General features: G+C 36.7%; 1 protein-coding gene and 1 long non-coding RNA gene across 7 annotated transcripts; both read left to right on the top strand.

Moving 5' to 3' along the window:
* Positions 1–698: 698 nt before the first annotated feature.
* LOC311093995 (uncharacterized protein) lies at positions 699–17,274 on the top strand. Of its 6 annotated transcripts, none has more exons than XM_084131724.1 (9): positions 699–824; positions 2,266–2,574; positions 2,672–3,013; positions 3,320–3,406; positions 6,253–6,315; positions 8,144–8,212; positions 15,827–15,874; positions 16,567–16,647; positions 16,757–17,274. In XM_084131724.1, exons 1-9 carry the CDS (start codon positions 764–766, stop codon positions 16,810–16,812), a joined length of 1,116 nt encoding a protein of 371 aa, XP_083987850.1. In that variant the 5' UTR covers positions 699–763; the 3' UTR covers positions 16,813–17,274. The 6 variants fall into 6 exon arrangements, with proteins under 6 accessions (XP_083987850.1, XP_083987851.1, XP_083987852.1 ...); XM_084131725.1 differs by having other exon boundaries at positions 3,326–3,406; XM_084131726.1 differs by lacking the exon at positions 8,144–8,212.
* Positions 17,275–23,277: 6,003 nt separating this feature from the next.
* Positions 23,278–24,526, top strand: LOC311098361. The gene is made up of 3 exons (XR_014609463.1): positions 23,278–23,341; positions 23,491–23,559; positions 23,675–24,526. It is a non-coding gene; the product is annotated as an uncharacterized lncRNA (long non-coding RNA).
* The last annotated feature ends 866 nt before the right edge of the window (positions 24,527–25,392 follow it).

Raw genomic sequence — 25,392 nt, forward strand, 5'->3', positions numbered from 1 at the left:
AATGACGAGAGACAACTTATCTTTTTATTCCGTCTGAACTGTGCCCTGAATTACACATGATGTTTGTCAATTTAAAAGATAATTATGAAAGTCAAGAAAGTCGCAATTTGTCATAAAACAGAAGAGAAACATTTAGTTTTATGTGAAAATCGCTCAATGAACTACATCTCTCGTCTCGCACTATATGTACGTCACCAACAGTCTGTGTGCAGTCTGGTACAAAACACTCAGGCATGACGGCGTAACGTTACGATTATAAGGTAAGACTATAGAAAAAAATGACAGACGTTAGCTTCAGTAAAGTTAGCTTCATTCATTGAGAGAAAAGGTATGACGTCACATGTGCGCCTTTTGGGTTTGTAGTCTTTGTAATTATGTATTTTCACAGTCTTATACCTCAACAGTTTTACATCAAACTGCGACTTTCTTGACTTTAAAATGTATATTTTAAATTGACAAACATCATATGTGTAATTCAGGGCACAATTCAAACGAGATCAAAATATTTATTGTCTCTCGCCATTGACTACCATACAATATTTTTCTGAAATAAGGTCCCATGGTGGTCCACCGGAAGGGGAGGGACTTAGGCTCTCTATAACACTTCACTGTGACATCATGTCACTAACCAGCAACTCTAGCAGTATTTAAACACTCATTTGATCAGAACAGAGGAAGTGAATAACCAGAGGAGGAGCTGATGATGTTTAAAGGAAGAGCTGTAACTATATATAATGAAGAGGAAGACTGACATAAACAGAAAATGGCTGATACGTGTGATCTGTGTCTGCTGGGACTGATCATTCTCTCTTCACTTCTCACAGGTAAAGAAATCTGTATTTTCTCTAAAGACATTTAGTGGAATTAGTCTGGAAAGAGTTCATTTGAACATGCTCAGTTTATTCTTGCACACATTCACGTTGTGATCTCTGAGTTGTGTATTGATACACACAGATCATACTGTATTATTCCTGATACTGGACATAGTGTCACTCAAACATCTGATGATGAAGAATTATCTTCATATTAAGAGTGTGTCAGTGATTTGAACAGCTCTCTGATAAAGACTAATAGTTTATTCTGGAGAGTGTGTTGTTTGCTTTAAGTGAGGAAAAAAGGGTAACACTTTACAATAAGGGTATATGAATAATCATGTACTAATAGCTGGATTAATACTTAATTCAACATGAACTACTGATAATTGAAAGCATGAACTAATCATGAACCACTGAAGAGTTATCCTGAACTACGATGGAGTCATTATGGATTCACGCATGAATAACGGCAGCCTTAACTACATGTTAGTACATGTTTGATAGTTAATGCATTCATTAACATTTATGGATAAGCCAAATCAAACTGCTGCTTTAAAGACCTTAAAAGGTCTTTATTTGTTTTGTGTTGCTCTCTTTCCCTTACAAACAAAAAAAAAAAAGATAAAGGTTATTTGTAGTTATTTTATTATTTATTTACATCATTCAACAGATATGGACTCAAAAGGAAGCCCAAACATACCTGTAAAAACACACGAGGCACTTTTACAATCAAATATGGAGCGCAAGCTAATCGAAGCATAAACAAATAAAACAATACAGTTACAGTACTGTACAAAACTACCTGGAAAAATCCCAATATAAAACACATGCAAACATGACTTTAATTATCAATTTGGCTTACCAAAGCAATCAATATATTAGATTAAAATGCCAGCATTATCGTAGCAACACAACTCGCACATATTCACACACCTAACACAACAATATCTACACAACGAGTGTTCAGCTCAGTGAAGTGATGTTGTGTGGTCAGAGAACAGAAGTACAGTATCATCACGACTGTGTCTGGATGGAGAGTGAACTACTGATCCCAGCAAACCTTCCCTGAGTTTTGCTCCTTCCTTTGGGAACTGTTCCACAAATATTCTTTGTGGGTTTTGAATTGTTATTTTGTATTTAGCTGTGCATAAGTCACAGTAGGGTGAGTTTGAAGGAAAGAGAGAAACACAGAACAGATAAAGAGCTTTTAAGGGCAGTTATTAGTGTATTTTCTACGCTTGAAGAGGAGGATCAACTAATCCTGTGCCGTCCAGTAATGATTATGACAAAGCTGAAATCAAGAGTTCAAGATATGATGATATTACATTATTTCTTATTCCTATTATTATAAAAGACTGTATGATTTGAATCTTCTGCTTTTTATGCTGGTATGGTTTATTGTTTTCATTTATTAATATCATAATGATCACTGAGATATACTGTGTTTCAGGTATCAGTGGAGTGGATAATGTGTTAATCAGTTCTGGTGAAAATGTGCGTCTGCCCTGTAATAAAGCTCTTTCTGACTGCAAATCTAAAACTACATGGAACTTCAGTCATTCAGCAGGAGTTGAACTGATTGCTTTAGGGATAAAGAAGAAAGACACAGAGAGACATGAGAGACTGAGTCTGGAGTCTGACTGCTCTCTGAACATCAAGAATGTCACAGAAGAAGATTGTGGATTATACAGATGCAGACAATTTGTGAATGGCAGACAACGGGGAACTGATGTTAATGTTTATCTGCATGTTCTTCATGGTAAGTTTATGATTATGTGGTCAATTTAAAAAGGTCAGATTCTCCCTTTAAACTCAGATGATGATTGAAGAGTCTGTGATTTGTGTCTTGTGTTCAGTTTCCGTGTCTTCATCATCATCATCATCATCTTCATCCTCACAGACTGAGATCAGTCCAGGCCGCTCTGTGACTCTCTCCTGTCAGTTGTATTATGCTGGACACTCCTGTGATTATTGGGTCAATTATGAGGGATTAGAGCTGTTGTGGGTGAATCAGGCTGGTGTTGATCTGAAGACAGACTCCAGATATCAGATATTATCATCATCAGATCAATATCGCTGTATCATCATCACTCTGACTACAACACTCCTGAATGAAGATAACAACAGAGAGTGGAGATGTCAGCTTACTCACAGAAATCAACTCAAGACCTCAGTCAGATACACTGTCAAGTATTCAGGTGAGAAGACAGTGTTAGAAGACCCTCATAATGTCAGGAACACTAAGGTCTATCAGTATCACTGAACCAGAACAAACTGAGGGAACAAAAGCTTCTTTGACTCTCACAGAAGAGTAACTCAAAGCATTGCTTCAAACTAATGAACTGCAGTGAAGTAACAGTCCAAAACCTGATGCTGGAAATAATAAAGGAATTGAAACTTGACAGCAAAAATATTAACTTTTTATGTAATGTGATGATCAAAGTTAAAATATGAATGTCATATTGTACATTATTAATCATCTGAACTAACATTCATCTTCACAGCTCAAGCTGATTCAACGACAGCAGTGAATCCAGTCCACATCACACACTCTCAGGATCCCTCAACTATAAACACACACGTTTATAAAGGTACATCATCACTGTCTTTCTCACATCAGTGCTTTTCAGTGCATAATACATAAAGTTATCTTCAGTTTTAGTTTCATTTCATGGACTTTTATGGTGCGTCCCAATTAGCGTACTTATGCATATTCTATGACATGTTTAGTATAAACAGTGAGAGTAGTGTGTTTATATAACACTCCGGTTCTTTCACTCGATTCTCCCAGAAAGCGTCACATGAAGACGATATGTTGAGCTCATCCATGCAGCGCATTCACTGTAGATCCATGAAAAACACCAAACAGACATAAAATACTGCTCATCCACTCACACAATTATCAAAAAAACATACATGTAAAAGTAAACAAAACAAATATACAAAATAAGAGAGAAACACAAAATAAGCCATACACTCGTTTAACATATAAAACTTCAGTTATTCATCAAGTCTGGGTGTCTTATGACCCCAATATGAAATAAACTGATTTAAATATCTTTTTTTTAAAGATTATTTTTGACCTTAAAGAAAAATAGTTATCTCTGCCAATATTTTGTTTCTGTCTGACCGGAGAAAGTTTGTCCTGCCATTCACCTCAACAACTCAGATGAAACTGAAGAGAAAATGGCCGACTTCACTTATTTTTAACTCTAATGCTCAATTCGCCTTCTTATACTACGCCCTAAAAGTATGTACTCTTTTTGGGAAGAAAAAGTAGAAACTTTTGAGTGTGTAGCAGAAGAGTAGACAAGCTTTGGGACAAACTATCATGTCATGCAACTGCGTCTTTAACAGTTGCTCTCTGTTCATTCTGCCACAGTAAACTGACCTGTCAATCATCTTGACAAAGATAAAATCCTCCACATTTAATTTCCTACCGTATCGGAGAGAAATGCAGAATCACGTTGATCTGCAGTCGCGGGTCTTTCATGACAAGACTCTCCTCATATTAATGAATAATGATGCATTTAAAATTTATTGGCTAAACCGATCTTTATAAAAGTCCACATTGTTATTGCAGATGAAATATAACTCGGATAACATGGAATAAATATTTTTCTATCAGGTTAAACTTTTATTAGTCACTCAAACCTTTATCTAAACCTCTCACCATCGGTTGCGGTGGGAAATAGTAGACCATCCAGGGACTTCTGGCACACTCTTCAACATACTATGCTTTGGGACACTTATTCTAATCTCACTGTTTAGGAAAGATAGTATGGACATTGAGGCTACGTCTACCTTAACCCGGATACATTTGAAAACGGCGTTTTCGTTTATAAACGCTCTCCGTCCACACTAGCGTTTTCAGGCGTTTTCGGACGTTTCAGTGTGGATGAGAAACTTTTGAAAAACGCCTGAAAACGCTAAATTCACCTTTACTGCGCATGCGTAAAACCCCACAAAAGATCACTGATATGATTCAGATGGAAAAATAAATAATGAAGTTATCATGCAATTCTTCTGACAGGATAATTTTATTTAGTGAAATGTGAGTAAATTCTGTCATCTTTGCAGGACTGTGATATGAAGAGTGTGCAATGTAGAATATTTTTAGCAACAGTGTGAAAGTGAATAGCACATAACAGGCACAATACTGGTATAAACATGAATATCTATTGGTACAATATGCGTCACATGACTAAATTTACGTCATCGTTTTTAAATACCACCGGTTTCACAGTCCACACTACAACGTGAAACCGGCGTTTTCAAATGTATCCACTTTGGAGTGAGTTTTCAAAAAAGCTTCGTTTTCATTAATAAAAACGCCGTCTCAGTGCGGATGGAAGGCCAAAACGGAGAGAAAAATATACGTTTTCAAACGAAACCGTATTAGTGTGGACATGGCCTGAGACGCAGGGCGAGGCTGTGTTTATGTCCACTTTTTGTGCTCATCCCTCGCTAATGTTGCACGAGTGTCCACTACTGCTGAACAATGAAATGAGTTTGAATGAAATGCTCTAAGCCCTTGATCACTTGTAATCCAATATGAAGCTGATTATAAATTATAAATTTGTTTTACACACCATTATATAGGCCTGTATGTATGCTTGGGCTGTTGGAGAAAAAAAAAAATATATATATATAAATAAATAAATAAGTCTAATATCATACTCCATAGCAGAGGTGCCCAATCCTGCTCCTGCCGATCGACTGTCCTGCCATCTCCAACCCTAATCAAAAACTATATCACCTGATCATCTTTGTTTTAGTAAACACTATTACAAAGTCACAAACTCACATAAAAAGCCGAGGGTCAAACTGCCCAACTAAATGAAACACTGATCACCATAATGAAAAAACATTTCAAAACAATCACCAAAACGTTTTCAATAAATCATCATCATCTAAACCTCTGTTAATTCTCAATAAGAACTTCTGTAGATGTCTGACAGAAATAAAGTCAGTCTGGTTAGTAATAAGTGAAGCTGGTAATGCTGTTTGTGGAGTTGTTTAATCCTCCTCTGCTGAGATCTTCACAGATTTAATGTCTTCTTTTCTCTTCAGTTGATTTCATCTAAGGCTGTGGCTGAAGTCAGTTGTCGTTGTTGTGTTTCTCCTTTTTCTTGTTCTTGTTGTTTATCTATTCTTCTGCTTGTTAACAGCAGGTGTTCATCACTAATGCTCAATCATCACTTAATTAATCTCTTAATTATCTCATTAACTTTAACTCTGATTCAGAGTTACTTTAACACTTTTTAAATGAAATCTGGGGATTTTGCTGTGTGGGTTCTCATGTTGGATTTCTCTCTTTAGTTTGGTAAAATAAAGTTTAAGCTGCTAGGATTGCTACGCCTCACCTCGTGTCCTCCTCATATTATTATTCTGGATATTATTATGATGCATCTCAACTAACATTCATCCTTTTCAGCTCAAGCTGATACAACAACACCAGTCACAGACTCTCAGGATCATTGGAATACAAACACACAAGGTACATAATCACAGTCTTTTGTCTTTGTCTATAATTGTCCCCAATCTGCTCAAGTGCGAAATAAGATGTAAGTAGCTAACTAAACATTTCACATGTGACAGCTCTTTTTGGTCATAATTGTTAGACGAATTACAGAAATAATCAGGCAAACTAATAAACTTTTGTCTAATTAGGCACAAGGTTAATATAAATGTGTATTAAGAATGGATATTATATTAGTACATTTGTAGCCTTCAGCAAATTAAAAAAGCCCAGCTTTAGGAAGGGAAGAGACAGGGCAAGATAAGGAGACTGAGAGAAAAAGAAAGAGTGATGGATAAGAGGAGAGAGCATTTTTTGACAAATAATATAACATGGTTTTAAAGCTATTTCGGTAACACTTTAGAATAATGGTCCGTAGTTAACAAGTAACTATGCAGGAAGTAATAGGTAGTACTGCATTAACACCGAACTTAATACTATTAACTAATATGGAAGCAATATTAACTAAGCAGTAAGTAATATCTAAATTAGTACAAAGGTAGTTCCTTGGTAGGTATTTGATTATTACTAAAGAAATGTATCCTCACTGAGAACTACTTGTGAACTAAGAAAGAATAACCAATTAATTACTAATCACAAAAGTAACATGTCTAAAAAGTGAACAATTGTGGGGGGTTTTTTTACTCTTAACATGGTCATAACATTTCAGAAGCTTGTGCCTCAAATGGGTTCTTAGTGGAAACCAGTTTATGAATATTATATTCCCCCAAATACATTAGCTACAGGTTGAGATTGTGACTACTACTCTTGCCAAAGGATGGACGCATGTTCTCTGTTTATTTCAAACTTAAACATAGAATAATACTAATAATGATAATTTGTTTAAAATTTTAAACAATTAGGAAGTGATGCTGACACTCATGATTGGATTAGTTCACTATTATGAGCTCTTGAGTGTCAGTTCAATATGTCTCAGACTCCAAAGACCTACCTTTATGTTACAGTAGCCGCCAGAGGAGGACTTCTCTTTAGGATATGAATATAAACATTGATGTTCTCTTGTCAAAAACAATTTGCATCCTTAATGAAGAAATTGGCTGCATTTATGTTGCGATAATCGCAAAACCACATCTTCCAGATTACAATGTTTGTTAGAATATTACTAGTGCCTGTACAGTATGTGTTAAATATAAAATTAAATAACTTGTATTACTTGTGAAAAACATGCTAATTCCTCACTAATTACTCAAGCGTTACCTTGTTATCCCGCAGGAACTACTAGTGATGTGGCCCATTATCAGGGTTCTCAAGTCTCACGCATTGGCCGTGAGACACACGCAATTCAACCAGTTCACACGCTCACACGCCACACCATGTATTTCTCACGCTGAAAAGGCCATGCCAACCAAGTTGTCCTGCAAGCTTTATATATAACGTTGTGTACGAGGCGCACGCACACAAAGTGTGCACGCACACGCACCATACGTTCGTTGCTAGGTAACCAACAACATCGCGCGAACGCGCTGGGTTTGTGCTGGTGTAATGCATTGGTCAAAAAAAGTCAGCGTTAGTTTTTTTTTCTTTCTGACAGACCAGCCCATGAAACACGTAGATCAGCGGCCCATTGGTTCTTTTCTTGATTGACACTGGGCTGGCCCAATCACAACTTTAAACGAGTGAGCGAGTGTGCAGCAGTGTCAGTGTGTATCTGTCAAAATAGTCAGCGAGATGGAGAAGAAACGCAAGGAATGTGCAGAGAAATAGCGTGAAACAATAGAAACAGGCCCTTAAAGCAGACGCTGTAAACTGTGTCAAAATATACAGTATGTTTTCTGCCCTTCATCAGCTCCTGTGATGATGATGATAGTGAGGAGGATCTGGATCAGGAGAGAGATGAGAAAGTGTAGAGCCTGCGGTAAGCAGAACTACTTTCAAAACACTTAGGCCATGTCATGAGTGTAGGAACCCATAACCCAGTTACAGATTATTTCCACATCTGCATAGTTGACGATTACCGCAATACACTAGAAATTTAATGAGAGGCGTTTGTAAACCATGTTTTCCGCCAAAATAAAAGCTTGATGCAGTTTGCGTCAAAATAAAAGATCATGTGCTTATCTCTTTCAAGTATAGAAATAGGTAGCCTACAAATCTAATTATGAAAGTTTCCTTTATTTTTTAGTGCATTTGTTTTTACAAAATATGGCTATTACTGTCATTGGATTAATATTATAACATTATTATGTAGTGTAATGTAAATAGACACTGTAACTAAAAGAGGCTTACATTTTTATTTTTTTAATTGGCACACTGAATATGGTTTGGAGCTTTTAATTTTGAACTCTCAAAGTGCACCAGATTGATGAATTTAACATTAAAATGCACAAAATTTTCTTACTGCCCCCAACCCCCCCTAGAAGGACAGAGGTCCACCCACCACAATTTTACCAAAAATCCTGTAAGAAACACGGGTATTGCTATGCCAATGCAGCTTATAGCTTGTTTTAGGATTCATCACTGGAGTATAGTTCAACTGTATTAAAAAATGTCAAATTTTTACTTATTTCATCTGTTAACTCACATTCGTTCCTATACTCACTCATTACATGGCATTAGTGGTTTTAATGAATAGGAGATGGTATGCATATATTTAAGGGCGTGCAAAGATGGGTGGTGTTTATGATCATATAGTGGGCCAGTCTGGGCCAAAATGCCAGGGCCGATTTTTTTGTCCCAGTCCAGCCCTGCTCTTGTGTACACACACACACAAACACACACCTTAATACTCTAATATGTCATTTGTTCACAATGTCCCACCACACAATAAATCATTATACCATTTCGACTAGACACATTCAAAATGCAAAAAGATTTGTTTTTCCAAACTGTTTGGAGCAATTTGTTATATTTTTGTATATTTGTAATTTGAAATATAACATTAAATAGTATATTTGATGTGATGAATTGCTCTGTCATTTATCAGATTTACCAATTGTTATAATTTCAATTTGTGCTGGTTAATTATGAACAATGGGTAAAATTGGGGGGCGGGGACAGGCGGGGGCGGGGCTTCATTAGGGCTCCTCCCCTAACCGCATGTGATCTCACTCCAAGCTTTTGATAAAACTTGAGAACCCTGCATTATTTTAAAGTGAAAAACATGCTAACTCCTCACTAATTACTCAAGCGTTACCTTGTTATTCCGCAGGAACTACTAGTGATGTGGCCCATTATTTTAAAGTGAAAAACATGCTAACTCCTCACTAATTACTCAAGCGTTACCTTGGTATCCCTTGTTAACTACTAGTGCAGCCTGGTCTCATTGTAATACGTAGGTATTAATACGTAATTTTCTCAAAGATAGAAAACATACTTTTTTGTACGTTTCGATGCTGAAACGTATAACGTTAATATGGACGTATCTGCAACGTTTAAACGTAACATTATTACGATTTTACAGCTAAAAAATGTAAACTATTTACTAATATTTCATATCATAACGATATCTGTATAATTTCCCTTTTACCATTTTATAGATTATAAATGTAAGATCTCGTAACCCTACTCCCACACCTAAACATACCCATTTTATTGACAAAATTAAAAGGATAAAACTTAATGGACAGATATGTGTAGGGAAATGGCAGTTTTATTAACAATATAGCATTAAAACATAGTAAAACTAATCCTACCCCTAACAATTTCTGTAAACTAAGTTACGTAGGCTAGAATTATAAAGAAAAACAACAGACAGGTATAATCACAATCATTTATTTATTGAGAAAATATCAAAACCGGTACCAAAAGTTGTTCACATGACGATATGTCGCAGTCCTCTCTGGCAGTATTGTATGAGGTAACGTTACAGAGCAGAATATAAATTATTAATCCATGAAAATGTTAATCCGGTTTCGGTTCGCTGTTCGCTCTGTGAAGGCGCGTGCGCTTCTCCAATTCAAATATAGTACACCAATTTAAACACGGCATGTTGTAATCTGTGACGAAGCATGCGAGAGCCAATAAGCGTCTGATATCACTGCCGTAAAACATGTCGTAACGCTTCGGGAGAAGCGGAAATGGAGATGAAGATCACTGGATAAAGGGCTGAATTTGGATCTGTTTCTTGCAAACAACGTATGGATTCTAAATATTTGGATTACATCAAGCTAATAAAATTGATATATTTTGTGAATTTATGTTGTGTTTTAGTGTATTATGGGTCTTGAATGCAATAGAGTCAAAACATTAATTTCGATTAATTAGTGAGGAGTTGGCATGTTTTTCACTTTAAAATAATGGGGCACGCACATCACTAGTAGTTCCTGCGGGATAACAAGGTAACGCTTGAGTAATTAGTGAGGAGTTAGCATGTTTTTCACAAGTAATACAAGTTATTTAATTTTATATTTAACACATAACTTACTGTACAGGCACTAGTAATATTCTAACAAACATTGTAATCTGGAAGATGTGGTTTTGCGATTATCGCAACATAAATGCAGCCAATTTCTTCATTAAGGATGCAAATTGTTTTTGACAAGAGAACATCAATGTTTATATTCATATCCTAAAGAGAAGTCCTCCTCTGGCGGCTACTGTAACATAAAGGTAGGTCTTTGGAGTCTGAGACATATTGAACTGACACTCAAGAGCTCATAATAGTGAACTAATCCAATCATGAGTGTCAGCATCACTTCCTAATTGTTTAAAATTTTAAACAAATTATCATTATTAGTATTATTCTATGTTTAAGTTTGAAATAAACAGAACATGCGTCCATCCTTTGGCAAGAGTAGTAGTCACAATCTCAACCTGTAGCTAATGTATTTGGGGAAATATAAACTGGTTTCCACTAAGAACCCATTTGAGGCACAAGCTTCTGAAATGTTATGACCATGTTAAGAGTTAAAAAAAACCCACAATTGTTCACTTTTTAGACATGTTACTTTTGTGATTAGTAATTAATTGGTTATTCTTTCTTAGTTCACAAGTAGTTCTCAGTGAGGATACATTTCTTTAGTAATAATCAAATACCTACCAAGGAACTACCTTTGTACTAAATTAGATATTACTTACTGCTTAGTTAATATTGCTTCCATATTAGTTAATAGTATTAAGTTCGGTGTTAATGCAGTACTACCTATTACTTCCTGCATAGTTACTTGTTAACTACGGACCATTATTCTAAAGTGTTACCGCTATTTCTTATCCTTTTTTGGCCTTCAAAAGTCTTATATTGCATGCACATATGTAGATCAGAGAAATAAAATTAAAAAAACCTCACAACCTCAAATTTAGGACCTCAGTGATTATAAAGCCCTGCCTATGGCCCTGTATTAGGCATAAGATCAATAATGAATGTGTACATATTGTGAATGAATTTAATGAACTTAGTTACCTATCTTTCCTGGTAGCCTTCAGTAAATGAACGTGTCTGAGACCCTATGATTACTTTCTTCTCTGACAGAGACAAACATGAAAGGCCTATATCAGTCAAAGCTCAGCTTTAGGAGGTGTTGTATTTGTATCCCGCTGTAACCTCTAGATCCTTCTAAAACATTCCCATAATCTGCTGCAATCAAACATTGCCCTTACCTGTAGATTAAAGATGTAAGATGTGGATTCAGGGTCCTCGGCGGAGCCTCTAACAGCTCAATCTTGAATTCGGATGCATTGGGCGTTTGCCAATATTAATATATAATTACAAAAATCATGAAATATTGATAGGGAAAAATTACTCTTAGACTTGCTTAAAACATTTGCTTAAAACAAACACCACAATATGATTTCATTTTATTTTTTAGAAAAGATTCAGAATAATACAAAGACAAAAAATTCTGAAGGCAAAAATAACATAAACACGTAAAAGTCCAAAAAAAAACATTCAATGCTTTTTAAACCAACACTCAAAAAAAAAATTGTCTAAAAATAAGATTTATGTATTTGAATTGCATAACAAATTCCCATGCATTTGGATTACATAGTTTTAACATAAACCAATCAATAATCTGAATGTGATTCATATTTTTAAGTCATATCTAAATGAAACAGATAAGATGTATGTAATTGTATTAATAAACTGAATGTGATTTATATTTGTCAGTCGTATGTAAATGAAACAGGTAAGATTTATGTAATAGTACACAGAAAAACACCCATGTTAAATTAACACTGCTCAGTGTTCATATGTGCGCACACTACAGAGTTAAAGCGGTGTTGAAGTTAATGAGATAATTAAGTGATGATTGAGCATTAATTATGAACACCTGCTGTTAACAAGCAGAATCACTGAAGGAAAGAGAAACACAAGAACTACAACTGACTTCAGCCACAGCCTTAGATGAAATCAACTGAAGAGAAAAGAAGACATTGAATCTGTGAAGATCTCAGCAGAGGAGGATTAAACAACTCCACAAACAGCATTACCAGCTTCACTTATTACTAACCAGACTGACTTTATTTCATTTCCGTTTGAATGAAATCAATAGTTGTATTTTAAAGTCACCATGATGGTGGTTAGCGTTTGCTTTAGTTGGGCTCTTGACCATTGACTCTTTAATATAACATTTTATCTGGCTGCTATAATTATGTGTTTATAAAACACATTTGTTGCAGCGAAAAAGCCAAGAGAAAAAGAGATCAAGTGATATTGGCTGTTTATTGATGAAGGTATAATCATCATATTGTGGCCTGAGTCACTTGTCTTTTTCAGTGTCTAATGCTTTGATTATTGGGCTTATGTGATTTTGTTTTATTTGTTATAGTAGCTGTGTGACCTGACAGCATTAGATCCAACAGTTAATCAAATAATATAAAGAATTTTAAAAACATTTAGTGCATTAAACTTTCTCTTCTACATTATTACTTAGACATCAAGAATCAGTGTATGACTCTCAACAATGGTGACAATCAATGAAATGCTGCAGTGCATGCTGGGTACCACCAATCAAAACTCACCCATATCTCCCAGCATGCATTGCGGCATTAATAAATTATGCATCAGGATTTTTTGTATCTTTTATCACCATTGTTGAGATTCATATGCTGTTACTTGATGTCTGTGTGAGTCTAAGTAATGCCATAGATGAAAGGTTTTTGTGCACTAACTATAAAAAAATATATATATTGTTTGATAATCAACACTGTTAGATTTCCTGCTGTAAAATCAAATGGCTTCTGTTATGAATAAAACAATATTAAAATGCATTAGACACTGAACAAGATCAGCGAATGAGGCAATTACATGATGATGACTTTGTCGTCATCATCATCATCAATAAACAGCCAACATCACTTGATCTCTTTTTCTCTTGGCTTTTTTGCTGCAACAAACGTGTTTTATAAACACATAATTATTGCAGCCAGAGAAAATGTTATATTAAAGAGTCAATGGTCAAGAGCCCAACTAAAGCAAACGCTAACCACCATCATGGTGACTTTAAAATACAACTATTGATTTCATTCAAACGGAAATGAAATAAAGTCAGTCTGGTTAGTAATAAGTGAAGCTGGTAATGCTGTTTGTGGAGTTGTTTAATCCAGTGGTTCCCAAACCTGTCCTGCCGGCACCCCAACACTGCACATTTTCTTTGCCTCCCTAATCAAACACACCTGATTCAACTCATCAGCTCATTAACCCATGTGATAATGAGCTGATGAGTTGAATCAGGTGTGTTTGATTAGGGAGACAAAGAAAATGTGCAGTGTTGGGGTGCCGGCAGGACAGGTTTGGGAACCACTGGTTTAATCCTCCTCTGCTGAGATCTTCACAGATTTAATGTCTTCTTTTCTCTTCAGTTGATTTCATCTAAGGCTGTGGCTGAAGTCAGTTGTAGTTCTTGTGTTTCTCTTTCCTTCAGTGATTCTGCTTGTTAACAGCAGGTGTTCATAATTAATGCTAAATCATCAGTTAATTATCTCATTAACTTCAACACCGCTTTACCTCTGTAGTGTGCACACATATGAACACTGAGCAGTGTTAATTTAACATGGGTGTTTTTCTGTGTACTATTACATAAATCTTACCTGTTTCATTTACATACGACTGACAAATATAAATCACATTCAGTTTATTAATACAATTACATAAATCTTATCTGTTTCATTTATGTATGACTTAAACATATGAATCACATTCAGGAGTATTGATTGGTTTATGTTAAAACTATGTAAACCAAATGCATGGGAATTTGTTATGCAATTCAAATACATAAATCTTATGTTTAGACACAATTTTTTTTTTGAGTGAACCCTGTTCTGGGCCGCCTCTATGGGCTGTCATTATAGTACAGCCAATTCCCTTATAAGGTCAAGCTTTGGACTTATCCTAGTCCTTCATTAACATACGCTTGCAGAAGCACATATTCAAAATATATTTTTTCTTTTCACACCTATTTTATGCAGCACACACACAAAAGCTTTATTTGGTATGTTTTTCTATCACAGCCTTTTGACCTCTCTCTAGTTTCACACATTTTCTATGTCTGAGGCAAACGATGTTCACAGTTATCCTTTAAAAATACATGTGGCCCTAACAACCTAAACATGTTGCGACCACACACACACACACACACACACACACACACACACACACACACACACACACAACACCTCTAACAATGACCCTTAAGTTCGCAGGTCAAGCTCAAACTAGGCTTTAAGTAATTTAAGCTTGTCCTGCAAATTCAACACATCCTCATTTGAGCCATCTATTTCATTTTCAACCATAAAACTGTTCTCAATGTGGATTATTTTCTTATTTAATCATCCGACTCGTCTGATAATTTTTATTAACTGCTGTGCACGATGAATCAGTCTGTTCTTAGGGAGTTGAGCGTTAGTGGAAGATCTTCTCCAGCGCCTTTCTCTCCTTCTTCTTCTTGAGAGCTCTTCTTGCGTTGTCCCTCCGGAGGTGTTCAACTATAAGATTCGTCCATAAAAATCTCAACCTTGTCTGTTACATTAACATTTCTTATTTCTGGGTCATCTCCATCCGTTACATTCAAAGCATGCAGATAGTGTTTAATATATACCATTTCTGGGGATTTATCAGAAGAATTCATAATAATTTGTTCTCCAGTTCCAACATTTATTACAGAGGGGAAGAGACAGGGCAAGAGAAAAACAAAGAGAAAAAGAGAGTGATGGAGATGAGGAGAGAACTGAAATGATTTTAAAGCTATTGTTATCCAATTTTTTGGCCTTCAAAACATCTTAAAATGCACATATGTAGATCAGAAAAATCTAAACCGAACCCCCCTAACTGCCTCACATTTGGGACCTCAGTGATTATAAGACTCTGCCTTTATACTAATAAACAGCCGATATCCTAGTAATATGCATGTTAATAAGCAACTAGTTAATAGTGAGAATTAGATCCTAAAGTTTTACCGTTTTTAAATCATACACTCACTGGGAGCTGAGCCCCGCTAAAATGAAAATCCTGTGTGAAGCTCGAGCATTATGTGATGATGATGTTGTGTATATGTGGCATTATGTGTTGAACTGAACTAACAGATGTGATCCACAGATCCAGGAGAAACTTTAGTCTGTGTGACTGCTGGATCATTATACAGAGGTAAGACAAACATATATAAGCAGCACTGGCACACACACACACATATATATATATACGCACATACATACTGACCTCATTCATCAACCTAACCTATATTCATTCCCCGGTCATTTCATACACTTACACTGCACTGTCTTGTCGTTTCGTCTGTGTTGTTTGTAGGGAATGGATTATTATGGATAATCAAATAGATGAAGTATTTGTATGTGTATTAACTGTTGTAGGTTCCTGGAATTGGTGTGGCCCAAAAAGGGGCAGGGTTTGGCCTATTTAAGCCAAGGCCAAACCTGAGGTCAGGACTTGTTAACCAAGTTGGAAGCGAGAGTGCAACTGTGGTGCCTCAAGCAAAACAAACCTTTGTGTACTGTGGAAGAGTTTTTCGTCTTTATTTATTTTTTTATTTTTTAGGGTTTTTCTTTTCTTTTTGTGTGCACCTGTATATATACTTCACTGTGGACATTAGCACTGTAAATAAATTCCATCCTTTCTACATCCTTATACGGACTCACATTTTTCCCCGAAGGCGAGCTGGTGGGCTTGTCTTCATCACAGACACGTTCATTTATACTGACAGCTTTATAACATTAAACTATCAGTCAGTCTGTAAAAGCTTCATCAATAACTGTTGATAGTTGAATACCCTTGACTTCAGTCATGTACAGTTTCTCTTCTTCCTCTCATGTTTCCTGCAGTGATTGTGACTATTGTTGAGATCGCAGTGTTTGCTGCTCCTACTGTGATTCTTCTTCAGATCATCTGTGCAAGAAGAGCTGGTGAGTTTTGAGCGCACACGATCTGATCATTCACACTCATCTGATCTGGAACATCTGCAATCATGATAAAAACACATACGAGAGGTCAGTCAATGCTTTTATTTTGCAGGGAGGAAGGACTCGAAGCACCCCGAGGAAATAGAGATGCCGACAATATTAGAATAAAATACTGATGAGTTTAGAGCAAATCTGCAGCAATATTTACAATAGCAAAAACTTACAGAGGATTGTTCATTGTTTTATTTTCTTCTTCTCAGAAAACAGAGAAAAAACTCTGATCACCCTGAAGAAATAGTGACACCAAGTTTAGATAAAATTTTCTTGTGCTTCATATGTTAACTGCTTTAAATATAATATTAAATACAGTAATGGACAGATTCAGACTGTATATCCTCTCTGTTCTGTGTGATGGAGCTGATTTGGTAATTCTTATATCTTGTCTGTTCATTCCTTTTTTTTAGCATATATTTTCTAAAATTTTGAATGATTAATGCTAATTTTCTTAATAAAACCTCTGCAATTGTGTTTAATATGTCTCCTTTCCTGAGATGTTTGTTACAAATATGGTGATTCCCCCTCATGAGCTCGTAATGTATTGTAATATAGAATAGTAAGTGTGAGTATTAATGGGTCAATTGTTGATGTAAAAGAAGCGTTTCAGTCGTTTCTTGAAAGTGGCTTAAGTCTCTGCAGTTCTGAGAAAATTGGTTTGTTACTGAAATGCTACTCTTGAAATGCATATATCTTCAACAGTAATATATCTTATATATAAATATATACACTGTTAGACCTTACCGGGTTTTTTTACAGTAAAATACTGGCAACACTGTTGCCAGTAAAATACTGTTAATTGTACAGTTCTTTACTGTATTCTAGTTTGTTTCTGTAAAAATGCACTAAATTCTAATTCAAATGAACTAATTACACTTGCAGAAACTGACTGCCTTAAATTGACCAACTGTCATTTAAATGTATTAACTAAAATTTAATAATGTGAGCAAAGTATTACTGTGAACTTCTTTCATTTGAGACCACTAAAAAACTATTGCACATAAAGAGATTTCCACTGGACCAGCAACTACACAGTCACTGCCTGTTAAATAAAGCAACATGCAGCATATCATCAATGTTTGTAGATCTTCTCCTGGACTGAAGCACAGGCTCTACTCTTCACCACAACGGTGACCCAAAAAATAAATTTTACAGTAAACTACTGGCAACAGTGTTGCCAGTATAAACCTGTTTTATAACTTACAGTTTATTACTGTTAAAATACATTTTGTGGGTGTGACTTTTTATCTTACACTGTTAACCCTTTCAACCCCACAGGGAAATCGACACTACAACGAGTAAAAAGTAACATTGAGACAGTGTTGCAGTGAGATAATAAAGTGAATATGTAAGTGATAGTTGAGCATTAGTGATGAACACCTGCTGTTAATAAGCAGAATCACTGAAGAAAAGAGAAACACAAGAACAGAAAATAGAGGAACACAATAACTACAACTGACTTCCAGCCATTACACATTATTACACTTTTTATTAACCAGTATGACTTTATTTCTGTCATACAGAAGTTGTTATTAAAAATGTTTGTTTGAAGTTACCATTATAGAGATCAGTGCTTGCTTTAGTTGGGATGCTGATGCTAAACTATTAGTTTTTCCGTTGCTGCTTGAGCTGTGTTTTTGCAAGTCACACTTGTGCACACACACAGTTTATGAATGATTGCGGTTGTAATGCTTATGATGACAAAATCATCATATTGCCTGTTCATTCACTTAGGAATTAATTCTTATTAATTCAGAGTTTTATCCTCAATCAAAAGTGTTACATTAGCACTCCTGTGAAACTACAGCAATAAATTACTATGACTAATTTTTTTTAACACATCATGCATAAACCAAAAAAAAAAAAAAAAAAACAGAGCTACACTATGTTTTTGAAACACAGAGATATCACAATTTAGCACATTAATCTCAACAATGGTGGCAATATTTCTTTTTTTTAATTATTCATGCAGCAGTGCATGCTGGGAGTTTTATATTATCCTGGAACCCAGCATGCATTGCGACATAAAACTGTTCACCATTGTTGAGATTCATATGCTGATTGTTGATATCTGTGTGTGCCTGAGTCAAGCAGGAGTAAAATAAAATTGAATGCACTATATGATTATGATATTTTTCAGAAGAGCTGATTACAGAAATATTGATTTAATTTCGTAGATACACAGATTTATGCTAAATATGAAATACTCATAATTTCAATGAATATATACAGTAAAAATCTGAAAATCAGATAGTCCAAGATGATTGTGACATCATCACAGAAGAATAAAAACACCTGATCAGCTACTTCTTGACTTTTTCTTGCCATATCAAATGTGCTTTATAAACACAGTTAAAGCAGTCAGAGAGAGATGAAAGTTAAGAAGTCCAGGGACAAGAGACCAACTAAAGCAAATACTGATCTCCATCATGGTGACAACAAATTTTATTATTAACTAAATCTCTGTTAATTTTCAACAAGAACTTTTGTACATGTATGAAAGAAATAATCGTAAACTGGTTTGTAAACTGGTTTCACACTCAGTGTTGCTGGAAGTCAGTTGTAGTTTTTGTGTTTCTCTTTTTTTTTGTTCTTGTTTCTCTGTCCTTCAGTAATTCTGCTTATCAGGTGTTCATCAGTGTCTCAATTCACTCACTTCTTTTCATTCAAGTGGACTATATTAGTGAACTAATGTAGGGAATAGTGAATGAGGGTATAGGGTGTGATTGGGAAAACAACCTCTTATTGTCGACTTTGAGCGCTGTTAATTCACAGTATATTCCTGTAGGCTAGTTTTGTTTTCTACGGTATATTACTGTTTTAATGGAATATGGTATTATATTGTCAGAATTTGGCCTTTTTTTACAGCAAGGGCTAACAGTGTATATATATATATAAAAATATATCTTCGGACACTAGAAGACTGAAACTAGTGTTATCTTGACCTGCTAGATACACTTTTCACAGCAAAGCCTTTGTCTGTCATCCTGAGTCCTCTAGTCAGGAATGTGTAAAATAGGCATTCTTCATGTTTAACAGCTGTTTGTAAAAACACAGTCTGTGTCAAATCAAAATCATTTGTTTTTCATAGTGCCTGGTTTGTTAACTTTCACAATCCTTTTTTGTTTCATGTTTTCATGCTCTGTCCACTTTGTCTTGTGTTATAATGATATACAGGCTGTGCTGATGAATAATGGTCCAAGCAATTAGATAAATCAGCTTTAGGAAACGTAAAAGAGGAATTGGTTTCGTTGTTCAAGCGCTATCTGAAACCCGCCTTTCTCACTCTCTCTCTCTGCATGTCTCCATCTTCGCCTCTTCTTCTGCGTTTAAAATTGTTTGAATAAAATTGGCAAGACAAAACAAGACTTTCACTCTATGATGGTTAAATTCAGCACTTAATTTGCGAATCACATGCGTGCCGAACCATGGGCCAGCTGGTCCGTACGGATCACGGATTAACTGCGATCCGTTGCACCCCTAATGTATAGGCAATTCATTACCCCAAATTACATAGTAAAAATCTGACCCTGTCAAAAAAGGTGTAGTGCTTTCTGCAATTGGGTTGGGTCATGTTCACACCTTAAACAAACCGTACCAGAGTTCGTTTGGATCCGGACCGAGACTACCTCTTCAGCTGAGTCTCGGTACGGTTGTTCGGTCCGCACCCGAGTGCGATTGCTGTATTCACACCTGCCCAAAAGATCCGTACCAAGGGGTGAAACGAACTTGAGTTCAATTTAATCGAGCCAAACAAGACAGGTGTGAATACACCCTTAATGATATTAAGAAGAGGATCTATGACCTCTGGAAGCATCTCTTTCAGTAGCTTAGTCGGTATAGGGTCTAACATACATGCTGTCGATTTAGATGATTTAACGAGTTTAGAAAATTCTTCCTCTTCTATAGAAATGAATGAATAAAATTTTTCCTTAGGGAGATTACAATGCACTGCCTGATGCGATACTGTAGTAGACGGTTGCACTGTTATAATTTTCTCTCTAATATTATCAATCTTGTAAGTAAATAAGCTCATAAAGTTATTACTGCTGTAATGCTTGGAAACTTTTGGGCTTGAAGCTTTATTTTTCGTTAGTTTAGCCACTGTTTTAAATAAATACCTAGGGTTTTGTTTATTTTCTTCTAAGAGGGTTGTAAGCAGATCTAGCAGCTTTTAAGGCATTTCTGTACGCAATTGTGCTCAGGCACTGCCATGCCAGGGGGCAGGTGTAAGACGTAGCGTCCCTGAGACAGGCCACCCAGGGATGGGGGGACGAGCTCTTCAGATGGTTACTGTTCTGCCACTGGCTCCCCGGAGTCCAGTGGTACCCGAATTGTTAAGAGAGCAAATTTCTCTGTCCCTGGGTCCCAAGAGGGTGAGGCTGGCGGTGTGCGACCCTGTAGGACAGCCTTGCACCCCTCAGCCCCCCTTGTTCGCCAGCCGGCAGCATGGTGCGTTCAAGGACCCGGTCATCCGCCTTCTCACGCATCTCCTGTTGCCCCGTGGAGACAGGTAAGTGTTGCACCTCACACTCAGACCCCGCTTTTGGCCTTCCGAGCCGGGTCCCTGTCCTCCACCTCGCTGCTCCACCTCGGGTACGTCTGTGGTCTTCTGGGCCTGGGCCTGTTTCGTAGAAGCGGAAAGAGCTTCCCAACCGGTCCGGACCAGACTGTGACCATCAGACTCGGCTATGCGATTCATTATCGCTCGGCGCTCACTCAAGTTCAGTGATAATCATCACACTAGATGTTGAGCTGAAATGCTCCTGAAAGCTCAGTGATATTCATCACACCTAGAGTTGAGCAGTGGTCCTGTCTTGTGCGAGCATGTCGCTGTCCTACTGGTGAAGGACGCGATATGGCCACTCCCTCCAGCCGATATGAAGGCCAGTTTTTATAAACTCGTTCTTCATGTACCTAGTATGTGGTGGGTCGTGACCATCTTGGCCCTGTGTCACTTGAAACGGGCCCTTTCTCGAAAGCCTCCGTCCAAGTTGCTACACAGAGAGGCATTTTTCAGAATGCCCCGCCCCCAAGCTTGGTCTGCAGCGTTTGACCTGAATGACATGTACTTCAGATCTCTAGCCTTCCGCACCACAGGCTATCCTGCATGTTGCGTTTGAGGGCTCAAATTATCAGGACAGAGTCCTACCCTTCGAGTGCTCCATAGCCAGTTGGGTCTTCAGGTCAACTGGGAGAGAGTAATCAATCGCCCACGGGCTGAGTATCTCTTTTCCGGTATGGAGATGGACTCGGTCCAACATGCCTCTTCAAGAAGAGCGTGTCCGGTCGGTGCTATACAGAAGTGAGAAAGGGTCCCACTGAAAGAACTTTCAGAGGCTCCTGGGGCATATGCAGATGCAGCCGTATGGCTTCCTCCATATGAAGACCGCTTCAGCACTGGCTTCATGGTCGAGTCCCGAGGTGACAGTGGCAGAGCTGCATGCCCTGTGTGACAACAGATCACCCCGGCCTGCCGCCAAACCCTCAGCCCGTGATCACACTTTTCGTTTCTCCGAGCCAACCGCTCCTAGAATGAGGTTCACTAACACCGACTGAGGGGCCATGCACAAAGGGCATGCTTTAACGGAGGCCTGGACGACCTCCGACTGCTTTGGAATTCATTGCCTCGAGTTGTTGCAGTTGACAGATATTCTAGAGTTGGGGGCTGGGCGATACCTATAGTCGAACCGCTGCTTCTTGTGGCCTCCCTTCTTCAATTTCCAAGGCTTTTCAATTTTCAAAAGTCTTGTGAAGAAATAATCAGTATGGGTTTCATGGCCTTATTTCAGTGAGAATTTTTTTTTGTATTTTCACAAACCACGCATAAATGTCATTATCTCAAAACTACAAACTTTTACATACATGCTGCTGATATATTATTGTAGCAGAGTTTGTGCTGAATACAGTGTAATTAGACTTTAGCCATGAAAATGTCACAAGTAACAGAAATAACCAGAAATGTCAGAGCATGTCAGAACACCTCCAGGGCCCAGAAAACAGCTCAGACCTCAGAGGGTTAATGTATTTTACAGTGAGTGAATGCAAGCGAAGATGGAAGTTGTTGAGAGATGCTTTTGTCAGAAACAAGAAACAAAAAAAATATTGTGCCCAGTGGTTCTGCAGGTGTCACAGTCAGGGAATGGAAGTACGACAGAGTAATGTAATTTCTGTTGCCGTACATGCAGCCTAGAAGGTTAGTATGGCATTGTTGTTGACCTTATGTTTTACCTTGCTATTTGTCTCATAGAAATGTGGATTATATGAAATTCTCAAAGAGAAGTTTATTCCTGCTGAGAAATCCTTGAGTTATCAAGTCAACAATCATTTGTATTCATTTTAATGCTTCAACAACATTTTTTTGTTGAAAATCTCAATGCTTAACATTGTGTTTTTCATGTGTGTTTGATCATAAATACTTCATATTTCATGAGGCTCTTGTTTTCAGATAATAAAAGAGGGACTGACGACTCCGCGGTGAGTTCAGTAATGCAGTGATTTAGATTTGATTACTGTCTTTAAAGCTCAATAAAGTGTCATTCATGCAGTTTAACTGTTTTATCTGAAGGTCAAAGATGGGAATGATAATAAAGGGACGAATGAGACGATCAACATGTCCATTCCTCCCGCTGCAAGAGCCGATGTGAGTCCACTAAATCATCAAACATTACGTTCACTGTCTGTTCAATAATGTGATTTAAAAGCTTTTGTGTTATTCTACATATTATAGTGAGAGATATGTCTGTTCTGTGTGTTAAACTTGACTCTCTGCACGTCTGCATTGATGTTTAGGAGCAGACAGATGATGTGACTTATTCTGAGGTCACTTCTTCCAATACAAAGCCAGTAAAATCACTCAATGTGAGTAGATACAGCACATGAGTTTGACTCAGATAAATGAAGCTCATGCTCTGATAATAATAATAATAATAATCGCTGAGGTTCAAACATTGATGGACAGAATCTGTTCTTTCAGGATCATGATGATACAGTGACTTATGCTGCCATCAGAGGAAGAGAAGATCAACCGCAGGATCAACTTTACGCCTCTGTGAACAAGAACAAGACCAATAAACATTAATGATACAGATCATGAGCTCATCATATCAGCAGCAGAAGGGAAGTTTTCATCTCTCTGGGGTTTTGTTGGAATTATATATTCGTGTGTGAACGAGCAGATATTTGTTGAATGTCCTGTGAATATGAATGAGATTTATTGTGAATCATCATCTGCCCAGTGGGCATTTGATGTCAATTTAACATCAATATGACATAACATTGATGTCAAAATTACATCACGAAATAGGTCAAAAATGAAAGTCATATTGACGTCAAAGTGTCAATGTCAATTTGATGTCAAAATTTTGACCTCTGCTGATGTCATTTTGATGTCAAAATTTTGACCTCTGCTGATGTCATTTTGATGTTATTTTGATGTCATGCTTTGTTGGTATTTGATGTCAATTCAACATTTATTTGACATCAAGATGTCATGATGTTGATCCCAGCAGGCGCAGGATATAGACTACAGCGTCGGTCAGTCGTTGGATTTTGGTTGAAAATGAAAGTCGGGTTGATGTCTAAATCCAGTGTTTGTTTGACGTCAAGCTCCAACATTGGGCAGTCATTGAATTTTGGTTGGAATAAACCAAACAAAAAAGGTGAAATGCATGGCCGTACACTTATTACCAGCTTCACTTAAAACTAACCAGATTTACTTTATTTAATTTCCAGTTTAATGAAATCATATTTTGTATTTTAAAGTCACCATGATGGTGGTTAGCGTTTGCTTTAGTTGTGCTCTTGACCCTTGACTCTTTAAATTAAACTTTTCTCTGGCTGCTGTAATTGTGTGTTTATAAAACACAATTGTTGTAGCTAAAAAAGCCAAGTGAAAATTAGATCAGGTGATGTTGGCTCTTTATTGATGATGATGATATCATCATGTAATTGCCTGAATCCCTGATCTTATTCAGTGTCTAATGCTTTGATTATGTAGGACTTGTGGTTTTAAAACTGTTTTATTCACAATAGAAGTCATTTGATTTTACAGCATGTAGCAGTTTTATCAAATAATATACTTGGTTTTTAAAAACTATTTAGTGCACAAAAACCTTTCATCTATGGCATTACTTAGACGCACAGACATCAAGAAACAGCATGAATCTCAACAATGGTGACAATCAAACTAAATATCCAGATAATCAGATCAACTCCAGCTGCATAATTTATTAAAGCCGCAATGCATGCTGGGAGATAAGGGTGAGTTTTGATTGCTGGTACCCAGCATGCACTGCAGCATGAAGCTTTTCATTGATTGTCACCATTGTTGAGAGTCATACACTGATTCTTGATGACTAAGTAATAATGTAGAGGAAAAAGTTTAATGTACTAAATGTTTTAAAAATCCTTTATATTAATGTAATAAACAATATTGCTCTCATGCTGTAAAATTAAATGGCTTCTATTATAAAACAATATTAAAAACACAAGTCCTATATAATCAAAGCATTAGACACTGAATAAGATCAGAGATTCAGGCAATTACATGATGATCTCTCCGTCATCATCATCTATAGACAGCCAACATCACCTGATCTAATTTTTTCATGGCTTTTTTAACTACAACAATTGTGCTTTATAAACACAATTACAGCAGTCAGTGAAAATTTTATATTAAAGAGTCAAGAGTCC

This window comes from Abramis brama (genome assembly GCF_963993115.1).
Source record: "Abramis brama genome assembly, chromosome: 1".
Taxonomy (NCBI): domain Eukaryota; kingdom Metazoa; phylum Chordata; class Actinopteri; order Cypriniformes; family Leuciscidae; genus Abramis; species Abramis brama.